Source organism: Eubalaena glacialis, chromosome 3 (assembly GCF_028564815.1).
Source record: "Eubalaena glacialis isolate mEubGla1 chromosome 3, mEubGla1.1.hap2.+ XY, whole genome shotgun sequence".
Classification (NCBI taxonomy): domain Eukaryota; kingdom Metazoa; phylum Chordata; class Mammalia; order Artiodactyla; family Balaenidae; genus Eubalaena; species Eubalaena glacialis.
Window position 1 is genome coordinate 87224926 of NC_083718.1, and position 24356 is coordinate 87249281.

At 37.9% G+C, this 24356-nt stretch overlaps 1 protein-coding gene across 1 annotated transcript in view; it reads left to right on the top strand.

The window, feature by feature from the left end:
* The window catches only part of RNF115 (ring finger protein 115), a 59555-nt gene that overhangs the window by 12217 nt on the left and 22982 nt on the right, over positions 1-24356 (top strand). Inside the window, exons 2-4 of the mRNA XM_061183590.1 lie at positions 6289-6347; positions 10051-10093; positions 18649-18860. Of these exons, the coding sequence (XP_061039573.1) occupies positions 6289-6347; positions 10051-10093; positions 18649-18860 (314 nt within the window). The remainder of the gene's footprint in view (positions 1-6288; positions 6348-10050; positions 10094-18648; positions 18861-24356) is intronic.

A 24356-nucleotide genomic window follows, 5' to 3' on the forward strand; every position in this document is an offset into this window, starting at 1 on the left:
ATGTATAGCTGATTCACTTTGTTATACAGCAGAAACTAACACACCATTGTAAAGCAATTATACTCCAATAAAGATGTTAAAAAAAACCAAACAAACATAACTCTGTTATATGAATATATGAGGATGATACTAAGGCCAAGGCCTGGGTGTGGGAGGAGTGTAGAGTCAGAGAGAGACTATGTTTGGTTCTTGTTTGATCTTCTTACAAATTCTCCTTAATTCATGGATGTTCACCCAAATTGAAGTTAATAGTACCTCTGAAGAAAAACTAGGAAAAATTGAAATGCCAAGTTAGCCATCTTTAGAAGTGATCCAAGAGATAAATACTTAAAATCCAATCTTAAAATCCAGTCCAGTCTGGTTGTAATCTTAGTGTAGGGCAGGACTAAATTGTGATTGTAAGTAAGAAAATACAGCCAAGTAATTGTATTATATTCTAACAGGAGAAAGAATTTGTCTATTAGAAGAGGGTGTGGGAATTGTGGGTCAGCAGTGAAAGAATAGAAAAGAAGGAGTCAGAGGCAAACATATGCTGTGTTCTTCCTGCCCAGAGGGAGAGGAAACCCAGATCATTGATTTTTGAGGATGTGGTTTATGTTCATAGTGGGAATGGATATATTAGGCTATACTAGCATGATGACACAAGCTATATATCCAGTTGCCTACTGCTCTGATTCTCTGCTTATTTAGCAGGTGATTATAATCTGGAATAACTATAATAGCTATATTTATTAAATGTCTACAATCTAATGTGGCAGTCACTGAGTTAAGTATTTTGCAAACATCTTAAACTTTACAGTAATACAGCATTGAAGCGAGCATCTCCATTTTACAGATGAGGAAATTGAGTCTCAGAAATGTAATGTGACTCTCCCAAGACTTCATATCTAATAAATAGAGACCTGAGATTAGAATTCAGGTCTCTGATTCCAAAAATCTTTCCTCTATGCGTATGCCTCTTTCCTCTATTTAGGTGGATTTATTTATTGAGGAAGACTGTGCTGAATTGTAAAAGTAAATGGGCCACTTGATAACTCTTTTTCATTGAAATTAAATGGGCATTCTGAGATGGCCTCTGAATTTGGTTTTATGTGAATCTTCCTCTAAGAGACAGATCTTCTCTAGGTGCTAAATTAGATTTCTGAGCTTGTAAGGTTGAAGGTTTCAGACCCTGGATTGTATGTTCATCAGGGTACTGCTCCCCTGTAAGGGAAGGAGGGGGCTGAAAGGCTGCTGAACCTCCCAAGGCCTCGTTTGGCCTTGACTTAAACGTTTCCATTCAATCCTCAGCAAATTATAGTTCCTGTTCCCTTCTCTAAAAGAGTAGCTATTTTCAATCAATGAAGTGTAATGAAAAAAATATGGAGTTTTGAATTCAAGAAAGACCAAGATTCAAAGCTCTTCTTCATCCTTTGGGCAATTTTCTGGTTTTCTGTTACTGCCTAAAAAATCACCCCAAAATTTAGTGGCTTAAAACAGTATTATCGTTCATGTTCCTCTGGATTTACAGAGTTCAGCTGGTCAGTTCTCACTTGAGATCTTTCATGCATTTGTAGTCATACAGAACCTGGAGAGGGAGCCATCTGAAGGCTCTGTTGGGATGGACCTTCAAGATAGTTGTTCCCTTTTACAATCCAATCCTTCTCTGATGTCTTAGTGCTCCTCTACATGGCCTCTCTGTCCAACAGAGTAGCCCAGACTTTTGTGGCTGCTCAGGGCTTTAAGAGTCAGGAAGCAGAAACTGTTAGGCAGTTAAGAGCATTGTCTGGAGTTGACTCAGTATTCTACAGGTAAAGAAGTCACAGGGCCCTCCAGATTCAAAGAGGGTAGAGTGGAGGGTTACATTGCAGAACAGCATGTGGGTTGGGAGATTTTGTTGGGGCCATCTTTGGAAAATCAAATCTGCCACAGACAACTTATTTCTTTCTTACTTACAACTTCATGTTCTTATTTGTGAAGTAGAAATAACAGTATTTTCCTCACAGAGTGGTTAACAGGAATAGCACAATGTAAAGCACGTAGGTGTTTCATAAATCTAAGTACCCTTTCCCCTTAATTCTCTAACATAATTATTTCTAATCTACTTTTACTTTACACGGTTTAGTACATAGTTTGGTTAACACTTTCTTGACCTATGTTTCTCAGACTGATGTAACTTAAAACAAAAAGAACTTTTTCATGGAAAATTTCTAACATATTAAAAGTAGAGAGAGGGACTTCCCTGGTGGCACAGTGGTTAAGAATCCGCCTGTCAGTGAAGGGGACACGGGTTCAAGCCCTGGTCTGGGAAGTTCCCACATGCCGCGGAGCAACGAAGCCCATGTGCCACAACTACTGAGCCTGTGCTCTAGAGCCCGCGAGCCACAACTACTGAGCCCTCATGCCACAACTACTGAAGCCCACGCGCCTAGAGCCCAGGCTCCGCAACGAGAAGCCACCACAATGAGAAACCTGCGCATCACAATGAAGAGTAGCCCCGCTCCCTGCAACTAGAGAAAGCCCGTGCGCAGCAATGAAGACCCAACGCAGCCAAAAATAAATAAATAAATAAATTTATTTTAAAAAAAAGTAGAATAGTATAAGAAACCCACATGTACCCAGGTTCAGTAATTATCAACTCATGGCCAATATTCATTCACCTCCACCCTTACACAACATCCTGTCTCCAGATTAGTTTGAAGCAGTTGCTGGAAATCAGGGGGAAATTAGTGTGATTTCAGAAGAAAATGGAGGTAGTAAATAGAGTGCTATCAGGCCTTTAAAAAGAAAATCTAGAAACTGGAACTATAGTATCTTCAGAATGTTATTTTTGGGTTTTTAGGCTTCCAAGAGAATGGTTTTCTCAGACCAGACCTTTGTTCTGAGATCAGACCACTGAAGTATGTAGGAGACAAGTATGCATTTTTTACTTCGATAATTATAGAATGACGGGCTTGTGAATTCTGAAAAGTTCTCCGTATTTCCTGTAATGTTGATTTTAGGAGGAATAGTTCATGGCTGAGAGGTTGGTTTGTTCTATAATAAGCTACTTTTATCAAGAATAATTCACAGAGCATTTGGAAGGAATTTTGGTTCTCTTCCCTGTAATCAAAATAGAATTACCTAGAAAGGTTTGATTGTGCTAGTAAATGGAAGGAGTACCTAGTGGCAGGAAGAAGCCACTAGGTACTCCTGTAATTATAGTACTTCTGTAATTTGGTTTATACCTCTGAAGTGTCCTGTTCTGTGAAGGAGCTATCTATGATGGCTGACAGCCTGGTTCCTAGAACCATGACTGGGATCATGAAGAGAGGACTTGTACATTTCTCTACTCTAAATCAGTGTGATTCTTGCTTCAAGTCTTTTTTGTCTTCCCAATTGTAATATCTGCCTTTTGAAATTATTTTCTCTCTACCACAACTCTAAACATTATTGGAAGTTTAGAATCAATGTAGACCACCCTTTAAGTCTAAAGACCTTCATACCTACTCCACGTTAGCCACCTACTCCCATAGCTGTATCTTGGACTTTGTGATCATCCAGAGCATTGCTACTTCTGAAATCTTAGGCTTCACTCTCCCATGAGCAGGCCACAACTTCTTAAGCTTCCAGCTCTTTTCTTTACTTCCACTCTAACCATTCTCTAATTGTATTAGATTCTGGTACTTTGACTCCTAGTTGTGAGGTGTGTGGCAAGTAATTTCATGTTCGTTTATTCAATAAATATTTATTGAACACCTTTCTGTCCTAGGGATATAATGGTAAACAAAACTGATCTGGACCCTGCCTTTACAAAACTTAAAGCTTATTGAATGGTGACAGACATTAAAAAAGCATTAAACAAATATATAATTACAAATTGTGATAAGTGCTATAAAGGAATGAACAGGGTGCTGTAGGAGAAAATAATAAGAGGAAACCACTTTAGATTGGATGATGAAAGAGGGACTTTCTGACATGACCTTAAAATGGAGACCTAAAGGACTAGAAGTCCCTTGCCATGCAAAAAGTTAGGGGAAGAGTGTTTCAGTCGTAGGAGCAGAATGTATGAAAGCTTGAGGTAGGAATGAGCTTGATGAGTTAGAAGAACTGAAAGAAGGTCCTTGTAGCTGGAATTCACTGAGGGAGGGTAGCCTGAAATGAGGTTGGCAAGTTAAACAGAGACCAGCTGAATTAGGGCCTTGTAAGGCATGTTTAAGAGTTTGATTTTATTCTAAGTGTTTTTGGAAATAGTTGAAAGGTTTTAAGATGGGAAATGATATATGGTCCATTTTATGTTTTAAGAAGATCATTCTGACTTCTTCATGCAGAACAGACGGGAAAAGGCTAGAAGAGAAGCAGGACAACACTTAAGAGGGAAGTTATTCATTGTCTAGAGCCAGTGTTGGCTTGGGTTAAGATAGTAAGGCAGTGGGGCAAGGAGTAGGTTTGAGAAATGTGTTCATGGTAGGAGTGCCAGGATTTGATGGTTGGATGTGGAAGACAACAGAGAGGGAGATGTTAGGAATGACTCCCAGTTTTCTGGTATGAACAAACTGATAATGCCGCCTCTTGAGCGTGTGTGTGTGTGTGTGTGTGTGTGTAAGACAGAGAAAGAGCATGAGAGAAAATACCTATGAGGATAAATGAATCTGGAGTTCAGAAGAGTGGCCCGGGTTAGAGATAGACATTTGGGAGTTGTTCCACATATGGGATATTTATTTATTTATTTTTATTTTAAATTTTTTTCATATAGGGGATTTTAAAGCAATGGAATGAGTGAGAGAGGAAAAGAAAAGAAAGAGGAGGGCCTGGCACTGGGATGGTGACAAATCACATTTTGTAATTGATATTTTTTTCTTTTTAACTTTAGAATAGATTTAAGGTTAGCCTTCTAAAGTCAATCTCACTTCCTTTCAGATAAACTTTCTTAGTGGGAGAGAAAGGAATGTAGTTACTGCTACCTGGGAGGGTGGGGGATGAAGGAATAGAGGGAGGGGCTCAGGGATTCATATGGTCTCCAGATTATTTCATATCTGGAGTAGTTCACAGTATGCCTATTATGAGTGTTTCTCGTCTTTCATGTGTGTAGAGGAGAGAAAAGGTTGAGAGATTTCTAATCCACAGGGTAAAATTCATGGTAACCTGAAGTTTTCCACAGTCTGGTTCCAGCCTGCCTATTCATACTCATCATACCATTCCCCTCCAACCTCCATGCACGCTGTATTCTGTTGTTACAGTTTTTAACCCATAATTTCCTTTTTTATTGAGCAAACAGACTACTATTTTAAGTCTCTGTTTCAGATAAAGCCTTCCCTGATTCCCTCAGGCAGACTTTGGTATTTGTTTATATTCCCAGTGTGCACTGATTAAAGAAAGTCTTTTATTAAATTTTACTGTTTCTTGCATTGACTGTCTCCTCACCGAACTAATCTCCTTGACAGAAGGGATTGGTCTTTTTTCTTTATATCTCTTTTAAGAAAGCATTTGAATATTTGAGTTACCATTCTGACTGTCTTTGTTTGGGTAGGCAAATACAGCTTACATTTCCTTCTGATAAGACAAACTTTCAGGTTTAGAAAATATAGAGAGCAAGAAAATAGTTGAAAATGTCTTTCCCAGATCTATTTTAATAGGTAGTAAAAGTATACTCTTTTAAAACTATGGTAAGGCAGTCTCTAAATTATATTCTTTCTTATCAGCCCCGAAGCTTGATATTTAAAAGAAATATTTACTTATTTAAAAGAAAGATTCATGGTAGTTAAGGAAATAGAAGCTGATCTAATGGGATTGTTCTGGTTATTTAAATTATCATTTCTATAGAATACCTGAGCATATTAAGTTTTATTTGGAACCACTGATAATCAAAAAACAGATCAGAAATATTGTAAAACTTCACTGTAAATTCCTAGTCTACAAATTGATTTATTCTGTGATTCAGTTTATGTCTCCTGTATGTACATAGTAAAAAAAAAAATAGCAATTTCTGTACCCATGAATATTATAATCTTCTACTGCTCTGATATATGTAGTGGAACTTTTTCAGTAGATTTGAATAGAAAATTAGATAATGAATTCATTCCAGTTTAAAAAAAAATAAAAAACTTTGACATTCTTCTTTTAGTTCTCGGTGGTAACCGCTTGTGAAGCCATTCTGTAGACATCTCATGGAATTCTTTATTTGCCAGAGAATAACAGAAAAAACTGTCCTGGGAGTCAGCAAGTACATACAACATTTCACAGCATCAGCTTGTGTACTGCATATTATTCTGAAACTATATACTTAGCTTTCTGATGAACGACTTTTATTTGTCTTCCTTTCTTTTATAGGAATATATTTGTCCCAGATGTGAATCAGGCTTTATTGAAGAAATGACAGATGATTCCAGGTATTGTACAAGCTCATGAATAAATCAGGCATTCTGTTATCAAAATTATTTTTCTCAGCATCAACTGAATGAATAGAAGGGAATTTGTTTTATAACATACTCTGTTGAGAGAGAGAGAAGAAAAGTGGCAGAGCGAAGGGGAAGAAAAATGGGAAAATTTGGAAAATGATGTGATAGTGGGTGTGATGAGATCTACTGTGGCATTCCTTGGAAACCTCTGTATCCATATCATAGTAAATCTGGTAAGTTTTCGTATATTTTCTGAGAGTTTGGGGTTCTCTTGGATTATTGGTTGGTTTTTAGTGACCACTCTGTGGCCTGAAGGTAAATTGCTGTTATACTTCTTTGGTGGGCTGGTGAGCGACTTCTGGCAAAGATATCTAGTAAGATAAACAGGCTGTTCTAGCCAGGGAAACTGAGTTGTTACTCTTGCGGAAGCTTTGGGTCCCTTGTCCTTATTAGGATTATTGCGGTCAAACTTATGCCATCTTGCCACTGTAATATCAGTGTGTTGGTAATGCTTGAAATTGGCTCTTGTTGCTTTTACTAATGGTATAAAACCTATAAAAAGGGGACATTATTTCTGAAAGTGACAGTGTTAGGTATTCCTTCTTGGTTAATAGGATTAAAACTATGAAAGCTTAACAAAAAGTAGAATAGTGTTGATAGGAGGGCCTTTTTGGGGTAAATGTAATAACACATTTGTTCTTTTGTGGCTATCTGGTTAAACATTGGTTGGACAATTGAAGAAATACTGACTGGGGAAAAAGAATCTGTAATCTGAAACTTCTTTTAATCTTGGAATGACTTTGGGGATTTTAATGGCAGTAAATAATTCCTTTACTGTTGCTGTTGGCAGAATATAAAGTTGAAGGTCCCTTCCACAACCAGGAAAAACTACACATTTTACAGTATGTACAATTAGTTTAACTTTATTAATGATCAGTGATTATATATGTATAAATGAACTGGAGCTTCTAAGGCAACATATGGCATGGGATCTAGTTTGGTACAACACTTAAGTGTTGATATAATAATCTTGGTTTTAAATAACACAATACCAATTCTAAATCTATAAGATTAGCTTGGTAGCAAAATTAGCAATTTTGTGTGGATGGCATGCTAACTTGGGATAGCTTTTTATTTGTGCTGTTATAATTGCATCTAATACTTATTTCAAGCAGGTATGCTCTGCATGCATTGAATAAAGAGCATACTGGTTGTTGGGGGGCGATTTTTTCAAAGTTTTTAAATACTAACCCTGGTTTCTTTAGCCCTGTATACAAAGTATGGTTATAAATGAGGTTTGTGAGTAACTGCAGGATGAATCTTTTCTAGTGGGGAACTATGAATTCTATGGATCCTGCTCTCACTTGACTTAATTCTTTTCTTTGTGCCTTTGTAAGTCAAAGGTTGTCCTGTACAGGTGTTATTGGTTAGCAGATACTCAAATGCAAAGATTATGTCCTTTGAAAGATCAGTGTTTTAAATAGTTGAAGAAATCTTTGTCTTACAATCAGTGTCTTAGAGATAACATGGTATTCCCTTCTATAAAGTTCATAAACATTTGCTTATTTGAATACTTAGCAATTACAGTAGTAAGTAGTGGATGGTAAAAATTAATGAGAGCAAGTTCTTATGTAAATATTGGATAATGGGTTCCATTTGCTATTAGACATTCATCTAGAGGGGCATCTTGTAAGTTTTCTTAAGCTTTGTAACATTTCTCAGAACGATGTGGTTGTTATTATCCCTTCTCTGTGATTAGCCTTATCATTCTTAAAATACAAAGGAATTTTAAGGAAAGGGAATGCTGACTGAGGGAGTTTCAGGGGGAGAAGAACCCCAAAAGATAGGGTTGATAGCTTTAATTACCAAAGATGTTTGAATTCTTGAAACTATATGGTAAAGTCAGGAAAGAGCCCTGGAAGCCTATCGAGGCTTGAGTAATAAAATGGATACATAGTGGTAGTTCAATTATTTATTTATTTAGCATAGATGTACTGGTACTTTTGGGCTTGTTCTACATTTGAAGTGTTTTTTACAAACGATGTTTTAACTTCTGAAGCAAATACAGTTGTTAAATGGTTTCTAATTAGAGAATAAGGCCTGAGAATGATGATGTAGAGAATGGCATTAGCCTCGTTTTTTCACTTTTGGTTCCAGACTAACTGAAGTGTGTTTGTTTCCTCAATGAGCTGAGTGCAGTGCCTGGATTGGTATTGTAATTCTGAAAATGAAAGCTATTTATAATAGTTTGTGGGCTTTATTTCATTGGGGTGAGTGTGTGCATGCTTGTGTGCTAGTGTGTGTACTTTGGTGCACTTGTGTGTGTCTCTTGAAGTAAAAGTGATATCCAGCAGTTCTTGTGATACTTTCCATCCCGTTTCCGCCAAAGTGTGTTAGCCAGTTTCCTCTCTTCTTTGCAGATTTCATGGGGACAGTGGGATCAAATATTTTTCCCCAGTCTTTGGGAATAGGTTTATACATGTGATATTAATTCAACAACTTTTACTTTCCAGTTATCAATATAGGATATGGTAAAGCAGGGTTTTCAAAAGTGGTGAGTGCTCTGTGTAATGGCTGACATAATGAACACATATATTTGTGGTATTAATAAAATACAGTCTTTACCCTCTGAATTTATGTTTATGAAAGGAGGGGAACGAGTAGAAATGGATGAGGCAAATTCTAGATATTTATAATACAAGGTCGAATTTAGAATCAAAGTCAGAGTGCAGAGGGGTTTGGAGGAGTCTTGTTTGGTTGGTGAGTTTAGAAAAGACTTAATGGAGGATGGGCCCTGAAGGGTGGGTAGGATAATCATAGACTAAGATAAGCTATCAGAAGAAGAAAAAATATTTATTAAGCCCTTTTGTAAGGTGCTAAATATAGTACCAGACCCCTTGCATTACTACATTTAATCATTCCCAATAGTTTCAAATGTTGTGTTCATCTGGTGGTTAAATGGTTTTTTAATGAAATATTATTTTGAGCATCTTGTTTTATTTCTTAGCTTCTGAGAATAGATGTTTTTCTTCCTTTGCTCAGATTTGAGTTGCATTGCTGGCTGTGGATCCTTCTTCCTTCTCTGTGATAGTCCCTCTCCCCAATTTTTAAAAAAAATTTATTTATTTTATTTATTGATTTGTGGCTGTGTTGGGTCTTTGTTGCTGTGTGCGGGCTTTCTCTAGTTGCGGTGAGCGGCGGCTACTCTTCGTTGCGGTGTGCGGGTTTCTCATTGCAGTGTCTTCTCTTGTTGCGGAGCATAGGCTGTAGGCGCGCAGGCTTCAGTAGTTGTGGCATGCGGGCTTCAGTAGTTGTGGTTCGTGGGCTCTAGAGCGCAGGCTCAGTAGTTGTGGCGCACGGGCTTAGTTGCTCTGCGGCATGTGGGATCTTCGTGGACCAGGGCTCGAACCTGTGTCCCCTGCATTGGCAGTCAGATTCTTAACCACTGCACCACCAGGGAAGCCCTCTCCCCAGTTTCTCATTTGGCTTATCCTTGATTTTGTAGTTTGTTATAATGTTTTTCATAGATTTATCCACATGCCAGTTCTTCATAATTTCCTTTGAGGGTGTCATGTTGGGATGAGTTATTTTTCCTTATTGGGATTTGCTCTCATTGTACCATTCTGTATTTAGCTTCCAGGAGGGAAGCTTGTTCCTGGGAATAGAATCACTACTCATTGCCTTTTCTCTTCAGTTTTTTAGGTGGTGGCAGCAGCACATCAACACATTTTGCAGAGGTAAGTTTTCCTTTGGCTGTATGGATTCTTTAGATAGTGGGTGGGTGTTAAAACCATGACAGATTTTCACTTCCCAGTGCAGCAAAACATCAGAATGTATAAGAAAAATATGGGCAAGAGTAGTCTTAGAAAGATTTGTGTTCAGTAGTTGGGGCTTTGGCATGTTACTTTTAGTAAACCTTTGATTAGGAGAGAGCTGTGCTATATTTGAAACCTGGTGGTGTTTTCAGTTCTGTTTTCTGCTTCTATATTGTGTATATGGTGTGAGAATAAAAAGCTTGTGTTGTTTTTTAAATAACAGTGTTGCAGACTCTTAGTGGTCTGACAGTCAAGTAAAGAACAGGCCAGGATGAGTTGTAATTGAAGTCACAATGAGGCACAGTCTATGATTTTACACAGAGGTACGGGTTTCTAGAGATTACCTTTAATGAATGTGGTAGTTTGTAATTGGAATTTCAGGGCCAGATTAAGGATAAGATATTTGCTTGCCTTCCAGGTCTCAAGATGGGACCTACAATTAATTTCCAGTTCTTTATATAATGTGGCATCCATATTTTTTGGGAAAAATAATCTTAACTAGGATTTGAAAATAAGACATTAATCTGTATCCTTGAATACCATTTTAAATTAAACGCAGTAATTTTCTTTTTCATTTAATCCATTGACTTAAAATCTGTTTTTTTGGGACCATTTTAACCATTTTTAAGTGTACAATTTAAGTGTACAATTTTAAGTGGCATTAAGTACTCTTTGTTTATAAGCATTTAGAGACTGTTATCTCACAAGGGACAGACCAGCTCTGCCTACAAAAAACACTGGTTTGCTTTTGCTCCTGTTGCCGCACAGCTTGGTTAGCTCTAGAAAACTAACAGATGCTAAAAGAAAAAAAAAAACCTTAAATCCCATAATCAGAATTTCTTTGTGTTTCAGGTTCACATTAGCCTTTTTTGGAGATAGTTCAAGTACCTGAAGAACTAGCAAAACTTTTTGGTAGTTATTTGTGTGTAAATTAAAACTGTATTTGCAGTGTATTTGAAAACTGGTATTCAATAAGAAGCCCATAAAACCCTAAGCTTCTCTCCTTTATCCTCTGAAAATTATCTTAAGACCTGTAGCTCCCAGGTTTTTAAAAAAATTTTTTTGGACTCGCTGCTCAGCTTCCTGGATCTTAGTTCTTTGACCAGGGATTGAACCTGGGCCCTGGCAGTGAAAGTGCCAGGTCCTAACCACTGGACCGCCAGGGAATTCCCAGCTCCCCAGATTTTTCTGTTGTTAGATTTATAGTCAAGAAACTTAATGAAATGTTTGGGTAACAGTCCTGTTTTATTAAGGTATTTTCTTTTACTTATGGTCTGTGGTACTTCTTAATATCCAGTATTCAGCTTTTTGCTCAACTCTGAACTGCCTTGGTACATGGGTTGATTAGTGTGATTCAAGACAGATTATGTCTTTGAACTCCCACTTTCTCGTTTTGGTGGATGGAAAAATATTACTTAAAATTGATTCTGCTAGCCAGGTCTGGAAGCCTTTCCGGTTTTAGTAATTTTTTTCCTTGTGTGTGCTATTCCTGATTACACGGATTTTCACTTACTGGTTATGCATATGCAGAAGAGACTTCATCTGATTTTCCTTAAGTGTTAGTTCTCTTTTAGGAGATGGAAATACATTGGTCTGTCAGTTTTATAGATATGACTCACCAGGAGGAGATGCGTTCAGAAGAAAAATAAATATATATATTCAGTTTCCTAACTTTAGTAATGCTAAATCTGACACTGACTGCATAAGTTATCCTTCAGGTGTTGAAGTAATTTTGCTTAGTCATAGCCTGTGACTTCATGTTCTTAAGGGTTTGTAGCAACGGCATGATTATGCCCAGTTTTCCCTTGTCATCGTGCCTGAATATTTCAGTTTTCTCCTTTTTAAACGATATTTTGCATGTAAAAAATAGAAAAAAAAAGTCTTATCTTTTAATACTGTAGAAGTTGTCAGGGATTTAAAAAAAATCATCTAAGAAGTATATGTTTAGTGCACTTCCAGCACTCTGCTAGAAGTAGGGGCAAGAAGCAAATGTTACGGTTGCCTTGCCAGCAAGGAACTTATAATTTAGTTGGGTAACAAGTGCAAACGTATGAAACAGATATGAAAACCTGTGTGTACAGAGAGTATAATAAACTCATTATGGGGATGTAACAAGTACAGTAGAAGCGAGAGATTAGGTGGGCTGCAGTCTTTGGGAAGACTAAAATCTTTAGGAAAGAGGTCAAATGACATAGTGATATGCACGGATCCAGACTGCCTGAGTTTAAACCCTGGGTCTACTACTTACTGACTAGGTAACCTGGGCAAAATTACTTAGAATTTCTCTGTGCCTCTGTGTTCTCCTTTGTAAGTTGGGGAAAATAATAATACCTACCTCAGAGGGTTGTCATGAGGATTAGGTGAGTTGATACATGCCAGGTGTGTGGGCCAGTGTGCCTGCCATATAGTGAGCGCTTAATAAATTTTAGCCATTATTAAGATTTCATGGAGAAGGTAAAACTCCTTCATGGAGAAGGCAAAACAAGGCTTCAAGTACTAGAGCCTTAAAGGGTAGGTGGAATTTAGATAAGCAAAGAGGTGAGAAACGCTATCTCAAGATAGTATTCATAGGCCATAAGGTCTTATACCAATGTCCCTGGAGGAAAAACTTAGAAAGAAAATTATGTGTGGAGAGGGCTTCCCTGGTGGCACAGTGGTTAAGAATCCGCCTGCCAATGCAGGGGACACAGGTTCGAGCCCTGGTCCAGGAAGATCCCACATGCCGCAGAGCAACTAAGCCTGTGCGCCACAACTACTGAGCCTGCGCTCTAGAGCCCGTGAACCACAACTACTGAGTCCGTGTGCCACAACTACTGAAGCCCACGCGCCTAGAGCCCGTGCTCTGCAACAAGAGAAGCCACCGCAATAGGAAACCTGCGCACCGCAACGAAGAGTAGCCCCCGCTTGCCGCAACTAGAGAAAGCCCATGCGCAGCAATGAAGACCCAATGCAGCCAAAAATAAATAAATAAAAAGAAAATTATGTGTGGAAACGAAAGCTATTTTTCTTTTTTATTTTTCAGTTGGTAATGTCAGCAAAGGCTTATGCTCAATTTTGCTCTGTTTTTCTTCAGCCAGAGTTGCTTGTACAATGAAGAGGTTATTTTCTTAATTAGCATTTACTAATAGCTGAATTCTTAAAATACTAGATATATCAGAAGAGGCTTAGTCCAAGCAAAATTTCTTTTTTTTTTTTTAATAAGAATTTTTTTCTTTTAATTAATTAATTTATTTATTTTTATTTTTATTTTTTTGGCCGTGTTGGGTCTTCGTTTCTGTGCGAGGGCTTTCTCTAGTTGCAGCGAGCGGGGGCCACTCTTCATCACGGTGCGTGGGCCTCTCAGTGTCGCGGCCTCTCTTGTTGCGGAGCACAAGCTCCAGACGCGCAGGCTCAGTAGTTGTGGCTCACGGGCCCAGTTGCTCCGCGGCATGTGGGATCTTCCCAGACCAGGGCTCGAACCCATGTCCCCTGCATTGGCAGGCAGACCCTCAACCACTGCGCCACCAGGGAAGCCCCAAAATTTCTAATATAATTGGTATTGATTTTTTTTTCTGAATTGGGTCTGGTGGGGGAGATAGGGAGGGTGGATGAGGATGGAGGAGGGTTGCCAGTTAAATGGGAACTATGAGTAATGTGTGAGGGTCAGTGGAGAGTGAATCTAGAAATGTTGCTAGCAGTTTGTAGAGAGAGAGGACATAGCTATACTGAGGTTCCTGTTGATAACCTGGGGAATGGAGCCCATGGCTATCTGAGGGGTTTCATTGACTACTTGAAAGCTTCTGACCATGACCTGGTGCCAGTGAGACATCTGATCGGAAGGTCTCAACTTACCTCAGTTTTATCACTTCAGTGCAAGAGCGGCTGTGGCTGCTGCCTCAGATTAGCAGAAAATAAGATAGATGGCTTTCTAGAAAAAGAACTCCCAGGTGTGCAAGAAGGCAGGGTACTCTGAGCAGTCTGATTTATATTTATTTAAATAAAGTTTGTTTTGCTACATATGCAACATTACAATGGGCAATAAAAAAGGTATTAAAAAGATCTGGAGTCCCACTATTCTAAGAGCCCCCTTTCTCCATACATTTCCTTTCAGGTTTTGTCCTGAGGCATAGATACTGAAAGATACTGTAACAACATTAAGAAGATTTTTTTAAAATGAAATATCTTCCGTATTCTCATTACCTTATTTTTGCTTTGTTTATTTATTTATTTTTAATACTTTCCATTTCTCACATTCATGCTTCATAACTGTTTTCAGATATAATCATAGAATATACTGTATTGTATTTCTGATTTTTAAAATTTACTTAGGATTATGTCATAAATCTTTTTTCTTATCTCTTCATAGTTATAAGAATTATATATTTTATGACTTCATATTATTTCATGCCTGTGCTATATTAAACTGTTATCCTGTGTTAAAACCTGTCTGGTTATATGTGATGGTTGATAATTGACCATACCTCTTCCCTCCATCTGAGCGTCTAGAACATACTGAGAATAAAACATAGACGCCAGGCAAATGGAAATAAAGATTTGGTTTTTATTCAGCCAAATTGGAGAGCACAGTTGATCTGTGGCCAAATGGACATCCTAAGTCTGCACAGGATGACCCACTTGAGAATTAGACGCTGCTGAGCAGGCACAAATATTCAGAACCACTTCTTTTGCATTTGTGCAGCCTCCTTATAAATGAACTCCATCCATTGGAGAAATGCGAATTAGCAAATGTTAGACTTTTGCCACTCACCAATCAGATGCATCACTCCTCTGGTAGGGAAGAGTAATGAGGAATGAATGAAGAGGTCAGAGGTGAACATGAAAACTCTGATTCCTCCCTCCTCCCCTTTGGGTTTAGTAATTTAAGTCTATAGTTAGCAGGGGTCTGGGACTAGTACCTCTGGTAGTTAGGGGAGGAGATCAGTAGTCTTTGAGGGCAGTTTTACTTCCACCTTCATGAAGGCTCTCTCCAGTACCAGCTCATGCTCTTTTGTGTGTGCTCCTGGGACCTGTGGAGAAAGCTCTCATATAATCAAGAACAACATAAAGTTAAATTAAATTGAACTACAATAAATAAAAGTGTTGATATTCTACTGTTTTTGACCTACAAAGATGGTAATTTTAAATGATTAAACCTAGTGAAAAGAAGTTAAAGATTTCAAACCTTTAACTTTCCTTTACCAAGTAAATCATCCTTTTACCTGTTTGCTATTCTTCCCAGTCTCAGCCAGAGGGCTTGTACTCAAATGCCAGGTAGAGTTTGGGTTCTTTGAGCAGCTGCAGCCTGGATGGGATCTTAAAGGCTGAATTAACTCAACCAAATCTTTCATCTGTCTCACTTTTTAGTATGAAGAGTTAAAATAGCTCATTTCACAGTGCTGCCCACTTCACATCCAGTCCATTTGGAAATATCAAGTAAAACTCCTGAGCTCTTCAACAGTTGTTCAAAGAATAACTATGTTCATGTCATTCATGACTAAGTTCACACCAGTAATACTGTTGCCAAGCAAAGACCATAACATAAACTCAATGGTAGCTGAAGGAAGAAGAGTGAAACAGAAAACAGTCTTGGTGTCAGCCTTGCTAGTTTTTTGTTCAGTGACTGCCAGTTGACCAGAGTCCATAGCCTCTAAATTTAAACTCATTTGGGAAAAGGTGCCTTTCAAGAGATTGTTTATGGCAGAGTGTTTACATTTTGGGGGGTGGGTGGGCATTGGACATCGTATTTTTTTTCTTTGTGAATGACATTTGGATACTCTGTATTTTTATAAAATTTAGGAATTTGCCATAGTCACCCATAGTCTTTTTAAAAAAATTTTGTTTATTTTATTTATTTTTGGCTGCGTTGGGTCTTCGTTGCTGTGCGTGGTCTTTCTCTAGTTGCTGAGAGCGGAGGCTACTCTTGGTGGCAGTGCGCGGGCTTCTCATTGCGGTGGCTTCTCTTGTTGCAGAGCACGGGCTCTAGGTGTGTGCGGGCTTCAGTAGTTGTGGCACGTGGGCTCAGTAGTTGTGGCTTGCGGGCTCTAGTGCGTAGGCTCAGTAGTTGTGGTGCATGGGCTTAGTTGCTTTGCGGCCTGAGGGATCTTCCCGGACCAGGTCTTGAACCCCGGTCCCCTGCATTGGCAGGTGGATTCTCAACCACCATGCCACCAGGGAAGCCCCTCACCCATAGTCTTGAGATTTGTTTTTTTTTTTTTTTTTGAAGAAATAAAAATTATTTTTATTTGCAAAAAACATACTTGATCACATACATAGAAAATTTTAAGTAATCTTCAGAAAACAAAAATAGCTATAGAGCTAACAAGTTCATTCAATAAAGTAACAATACATAGGTCAATATAGAAAAACTGATAGTATTTCTATAAACAAGCAACAATTTTTTAAAACCTCAAAATATAATATAATTTGCAATTTTATATTTATTTACAGTAGCGTCCAAGGAAGAAAATGAATGGGGATAAGCTTAACAAAAGATATTCAAGTCCAGTGAGCCAAAAACTAAAATATATTGCTAAAAAAAATTAAAGAAGACTTAAAACAAAGTATGGAGAGATACATCACATTCACAGATGAGACTACTCAATATTGTTCAGATGTTACTTCTTGTCTAGTTGAGCTATAGATTCACTGCAATCTCAATATAGATTTCAGAAAACTCTTAAATAAAAATTCACAAGCTTATTGAGATTTGTTTTGAGAGTCCTTTCTTTCCCAGCCAGCATATTATAAACCTCTTAATTTCCATTTATTTTTGAGCCTTATATTCCAGGCATCCCTGAGCTGATTTGAGGATGAGGACTGTTTTTATTTTTCTTTCAGTATCCACTGCTCCTGGTAGTCATTCTAATGCTTCTTATTCTTTTTAAAAAACTATTCTAATTTTCCTTAATTTATTGAACAAATAAATTTATTTTCTAGAGACCCAATGCAGCAAAAATAAAATGAATAAATAAATTTATTAAAAAAAAAAAACCCTTGTATCCAGGCTATGTAGAGACCTTTTAAAATGGAATAATGAGAAAACAACCCAGTTTCAGAAAATGGCAAAAGATTTGAACAATCTACTTCACCAAAGAAGATATATAGATGGCCAAAAAAAAAAAAAAAAACCACCAAAATGAAATACCACTATACCACTTACAGCATGGTTAAAATTTAAGACTGACCATATTAACTTTTGGTGAGGCTATGGAGCAACTGAAATTGAATGTAAAAATGGTACAACCACTTTAGAAAACAGGCTAGCTGTTTTTTAAAAAAGATAAAAATACTTCAGCCATGTGATTCAGCCATTCCACTCCTCTAAGATATGTACATAATTGTTCATAGCAACTATTTGTAATCATAAAAAATTAGAAACAACCCAAATGCCTGTCAACAGGCAGATGGATAAACAGATAAATAAAATTTAAATTATTTCAGAGGTAATTTGTTTTTTTTCCATTTACTCTTTGTTTAGTGATTCCTTGGCCAAACCCAACAAACACTCCCCTCACCAAGACCCTTTAAGTAAAAAGTGTGTACAATAGAATGGTCTTATCAGGCATTCTTACACTGCTTTATCACAGCTTTGCCACAGCTTTCTGATGAACCTTCTATAAGTTAAGTATTTTATAGACACCTGTCTTCACTTTGTGGTGATGCTGCCTTTTTTTACAAGTGTATAAATACATCCATTTTATTTAATCTTACTTTATTCTATGGTGGAATTGTGGATGTCATTGTTACAAAACACAAGGCTGTAATGTTGATCTAGATGGTTGACTATGCTTAGGACAGAAGTCCATGATCACCTTTGGCTCAAGTTTTTATTTTTAGTATGGGAAACTGGTCAGAGGCATGTGGATCTGAGCTCAGTGTTAAGGTCCAGACATTGGCTTGTTTCTTTTTTTTTTTTTAATTAATTTATGTATTTTTGGCAGCATTGGGTCTTCATTGCTGCGTTGCAGGCTTTCTCTAGTTGCTGTGAGCGGCGGCTACTCTTCGTTGCAGTGCGCGGGCTTCTCATTGCGGTGGCTTCTCTTGTTGCGCAGCACGGGCTCTAGGCGCGCGGGCTTCAGTAGTTGCAGCACGCGGGCTCAGTAGTTGTGGCTCGCGGGCTCTAGAGTGCAGGCTCAGTAGTTGTGGCTCCTGGGCTTAGTTGCTCCGTGGCATGTGGGATCTTCCCGGAGCAGGGCTCAAACCTGTGTCCCCTGCATTGGCAGGCGGATTCACCACTGCGCCACCAGGGAAGTCCTGCCTTGTTTCTATATGAAGGAAATAGTTTCTTGGTATATAAATTTTTCCCCCTGTGCATATACTTGAAAGACTTCTCTTTTCTCCTCCGAAATTGGAGAAGCATACATTTCTTTAATTCGGAACTGCTGAATTTTGAAGTGTTAAAAGTTAATCCTCTCTTTTTTCAGTATTTCTTCTTCCTGTTTCCTCTTTCTCCTTTTCTTAAAACCAGTAACATGTGGTTTATTTCTGGTTTTTACTAGTTCTGGGACCATTTGGACCCCACGATGTTTTTCCAAGATTTTAGACCCTTTCTAAGTAGCAGTCTACTGGACCAAGATAATAGAGCCAATGAGAGGGGTCACCAAACTCACACTGACTTCTGGGGACCAAGTCGGCCTCCACGGCTGTCAGTGACTCAAAGATACAGATCTCGAGGAAGTACTCGTCCTGATAGATCCCCTGCTTTTGAAAGGTGAGTGCAAAGTTGTTATTTAAGTTCTTTTAAAGGGTAGTTTCAATGAAGGACATATTGACATAATCTAATCTTTATAAGGTTTTCATACTTATTACCTTTGTGGACAAGATGGGGATATATATACAGAATGAAAATGAAGCTAAATTGAGTGTCTCTACTCAACTAGTATCAGTTTACTGATGATGATAAACTGAAGGATGATAAAACTAATGATATAGGTCTCTGGTTAATATTTTTATTAATATTTCAGATTAATGTATCAGTGATATGTTTGTCAAAACTTCAGAAGATACTGAAAGGGATAGCAGATATACTGGATGACATTAGGATTCAAAAAGACCTCAATAGATTAGAGCAATGGACTTAATATGAGATTTAATAATAATATAGAGTCTTCTGCAAAACATGCATGCAATAAATATTTATTGAGTGTCTTTTATGCTGGGACACTTGTACTGGATACTGGGGATATAATGGTGAGCAAAACAGATGGTGGTCCTTGATCTCATGGATCCCATTTAGTAGGAATAATAAACACTAATTTTTCTAAAGTGTTTGCCGTATGCATAGGATTGTGCTTCATGCTTTTTCTGCTTATCTCATTTAATCCATATAAAATGGTAGGTATTGTTGCTATTCTCATTTTATATAAGAATAAACTAAGACTCAGAGAAGTAAGGTAACTTGGATCAATGGTGAATCTAGGACTTGAACCCAGGGATATATGCGTCTAGTGCTGCACTGAGATAGCAGCCGCTAGCCACATGTGGTTATATCAATTTAAATTAATTAAAAGTTAAAAAGACTCAAAATTCCTCAGTCACACTCTCCACTTTTCAAGGGCTCAGTAGCCACAGATAGCGAGTAGACACCATATTTCACAGCACAGGTTATAAACATTTCCATCATCTCAGAAAGTCCTATTGTCACTGCTGTTCTAGAGTCTACACTCCCCTCCCCTCCACACACCTAGATTTTACTATTAATATTTTACTATACTTACATTATCACATATCTTTCCATTGATTTGTCCATTAGTTCGTCTTATATTTTGTAAATTTCAAAGTTAGTTGCAGACAGTCTTAGGACAATTATAAGATATGGGAAGTCCGATTTAATGGGATTGTCTAGGACAAAAGCCAATGGTATCTTAGACTTTTAATAACTTATGGTGCTCAGAGGTAAATCCATCATTTCCTGTGCCAGTTAAACTGTATCTATATTATTTTCCCTTTACTACCTGGCTTGGACCCTATTGTTGAACTCCTCAACTACAGTTCATCTAAACTTTTACCTCCTGTGCTTTTTCTCCCACCTGCTAAACTGCCAGTCAGTGCTGTGGTCCACTTTTCCATGCTCCTTTACTTGGCGATGGATAAGTACTGCTGGAGGAAATCATATAAATGTGCCCATTGGTGCCCTTGCAGCTGGTAAAGGGCATTTAATCTCCATTAAACTATAAGTGCTTTTAATTTGCATTTCCCTCTGCAAATATTTTGAACTATCACTACATTTCAGTCTCCGAATTTCCTATCTAGTAGATGATTCTCAGCAGCTTATTTGTATTCTTCATTATAAAAATTAGGACTTTAGGCATGGACTCCCCAAATCCCTGTGCCCAACTTCTTTGATATCAGTATTTATTTTTCCTTCCAGTCTCCTGAGATGAGGTATCCTTCCTTTTTTTCAAAGCAACTCCATCAGCCCATGTACCTATTTCTTCTGGGATTTTGTTTCATTCATTTTCTTCTCCCTGTTCTCTTTTCCCCCTTTACTGCTCCCTGCCCCATCCCCTTATACCCCTCCCTCCTCCTTTAGCTCTGTGGTTTTCAATTTTGGCTATACATTAGTGTCACTGAGGATATTTTTTAGAATACAGATACCTGGGCCCTACCCCCAGGGATTCTGATTTCATTATTCTGGGTGAGGTCCAAGCATTTGTAATTTTTAAAAGCTCCTTCGGTTATTCTGATTGTAGCCAGCGTTGAGAACCACTGCTTTAGTTACTGCCTAATCTTATTTCCTTCCCCTTTGAATAAGATTTCTTAAGGGGAGCCTATGTTTATTTTGTGCACTTTCTCATCTCTTATTATGCTTCTGCTACTATAGTCTGGCCCTTTTTTCACTAAAATCCCTGGTGACCTTCTATTCTGGTTACATACCCAGTGGATACTTTAAAATTTTTATTGTATAGGTCCAATTCACTGAATTCAACATTTTGGGTCTTTTTCTTCCCTCTAGAAATTCTCTACTTCTATGACTTCCATGGTAGTATATTTTCTTGACTTACCTATTTTCTGACTTCTCCTTCTTGTGGATAGTATTTCTAGATATTTGTTTTCCTAAGGTGTTTCCTTCATTTTGGTTTTCTTCTTACCCTTCAACAAGGTTTCTTAACTTTGGGACTATTGACATTTTGGCTGGCTAATTTTGTTCTGTAGGGCTCTCCTGTATGTTGTAGGATGTTTAGCAGCATCCCTGGCCTCTACCTACTACATGCAGTAACCAACCCCCCCTCCCCCAAAGTTATGACAACCAAAAATGTCTCCAGATATTGCCACATGTTCCCCTGGGGGAGCAAAATTGTCTCTGGTTGAGAATACTGCTCTGTAAGTGTTTTCTGGCCATTATTAGGTTCTCTCACAGTTCTAATAATTACCTGTATACAAACACTCCCAAATCTATATTTCTTTTTGACCTTTCTCCCTAATTTAAGACTCGAATGTATAACCTCTTGTTAGACATTTCTATTTGGATGTTCCATAGGTACTACAAACTCACAAAAATGGAAACCAAACTCTTTTCTTCCAGACCTGATCCTTTTTCTTTATTTCTGATTTTGATTGGAAGTACCACTCTCTGCCTAGGCATTAATCCAGAATCTTTTCTTTGTCTCATCCAACTCGTATACACATCCAATCAAACATTAAGTCTTTCTGGTTTTTTTTCCTATTTCTCAACTCCCATTTTGTCCAACCATTTTCCCCCTAGTTCATATCTACATCTTTTCTTGTTTGCCTGCACTATTGCATTAGCCTCCTTCAAAGCTTTATCATTCTTAAATTTACTCCCATATTACCCTTGCAGGATTATCTGCCTCAATTTTCAGATCTGTATCACTTCCTGCCTTAAAATCCGTTGTCATGGGGTCTATAACTTCATATACAAGGCCCTCTATATAGAGGTTTTGAACTCTCCCGACCTCTGCAGCCTTGTTTCTGGTCACTTCTTGCTTTTTTTTATTCTACCAATACGAAACTTGTAGTTTTCTACATATGCCATTACTGTTTCATGCTTCTATATGTTTTCTTAATCTGTTTTCTCTGGCAGAAGTACCTCTACTGCTTTTTTAACCCAATTAATCAGTCCTTCACTGAATTTAGGAAGCCTCCCATGACCCCCAGGACTGTATCAAACGCTCTTCTTTTGTGCTTCCCCAAAGCACCTTATGCATTCTTCTATTCATACTTCTAACTACACAAATTGAAGTTATTTTAATACTAGCTAGCATTCATGAAGAATACATACTGTGCCAGGCTTGACATTCATTAGCCCATTTAATGTTCCCCGTAACCCTATGAGGTAGGTACTATTGAGGAAAATTGAGATTCTGCCTTATTAGAGCCTCTGTTAGTAATCTATTATTGCATAACAAATTACTCTAAAACTTGGTGACTTAAAACAGTAATAATCATGTATTCTCTCTCACAGTTTCTTTGGGTCAGTAATTTGGATAGGGTATGGGGAAATAGTTTGTCTTTGCTGTATGATGTCTGGGACCACAGCCAGAAGACTTAAAGCTTAAGACTTGACTGGAATTTGCAGGCTTATTTGCTTACATGTCTGGTGGTTAATGCTTGCTCGTGGCTGGGTTTCTAGTTCGTGCTGCCAGCTGGAAAACCCACACATGACCTTCCTTAGTTTTAAGAGTCAAGACTAGTTTTTTGTTTTTTGGGGTTTTTGCAAGATGTCCATTAATTTGGATTTGTCTGATTGTTTCTTCATTCAGATTAAATATCTGAGCAAGAATACAAAATAAATGATATATCCTTCTCAGTGTATCACAGCAGAGGGTGCACATGATGTCAGCTTGACCCATCATGGGTGATGTTAAGTTTGACCATTTGGTTAAGGCAGTGCCTGCCAAACTTTTCTTATAAAGGTGCCCTTTCTCTTTTGTAATTAATATATAATCTGGGGTGATACTTGGAGATTGAGTAAATATCTGGTTCTCTAATAGTTTTTTACCTAATGATATTAGACTCCATTGATGATTCTTGCCTGAATTATTACTATAATGGCTATACAATAATGATTTTCTATTTCTTTGATTCTTTCTACAGCTATTAGACAATCTGTTGTTAAAAAAAAAAAGTTTTTCTCTCTCCCTGCCCTACTTTATCTGTCTACTTACTTATTTTAGCCCAGACTCATGCATTTTGTTTTAATCATTATTCATTTTGATGATCAAATAATCTCAGTTTGGCCAGAGAAATTGGATCTAAGCATTTTAGGTAGCAGCCCTTGTTCACAGCCCTTAAATTAATAAGAGAGTTGGGACATCTAAGTAAAGTGATCATCTTGTGTTTCTCTGATTATTAGCTGATAATTTCTTGCCAGTTGGACAAATGGAGTTTCTGCTGCGTTTCCTTTAATGGAAATAAAATCTTTCAAGAAGATTTTTTTTTTTAGTTGCCAAATAAGAATGGGGAGATTTACCCGAATTTGTCAGTTCTACTGTATGAATGCTTAAAAACAATATGAATGCCGTTAGGCAGCCATATATCCTGTCTGCAGTCTAATAGAGAAGAAGGTGACTAACATTTACCAAATGCCTAGGATTTTTTAGGCACTAGGCTGTATACACTCTTCTCACGGAGCCGTTGAGCTGGGTCATGTACAGTTAAAGAAGGCAGGGGTCAGATTTTAAAATGTTTTGCTCAAAAATTTCTTGCCAGACTAATAAAATATCAATGTGAAGATATTAGCTTGAATCAGTTCTCCTTGGTTGCTTTGCCTCTTTATACCATAGGAAATTGTGGTCTGTTCTGCTACTACATTGTCTCTTTAACTGATAGTAAGAGTGGGAGAAAGACATGAGCTTCCTTTTCTCACATGTCCTTTACTGATAATCATATTACCTTAGTAACATGCAAGCAACATATAACCTGATTTAATGATGGCTCAAACAAGCTTTTTTTTCTTACACATAACAAGAAGTCTGTAGGTAGGTCACAGCAAATTAGTTCAGTGTGTCAACCATGTTAGGGTTGGATCTCTGTGATTCTCTTCGTCTTTCCCTCATGCTTACTGCCTTAGGACTTCAGGCAGGAAGAAAGGGGAAAGGGATAGCACCAGTTTATTTGTCCCATATTTTGAAGGAAAGGAAAATCTTTTTCACTGCTCCATTTCCACCTCTTCACTTCCTGCCTAGAAAATTCTATTCCCTGGGCACTTTGTCACATGCTCCCCACACCCAGCTGTAAAGAAAGC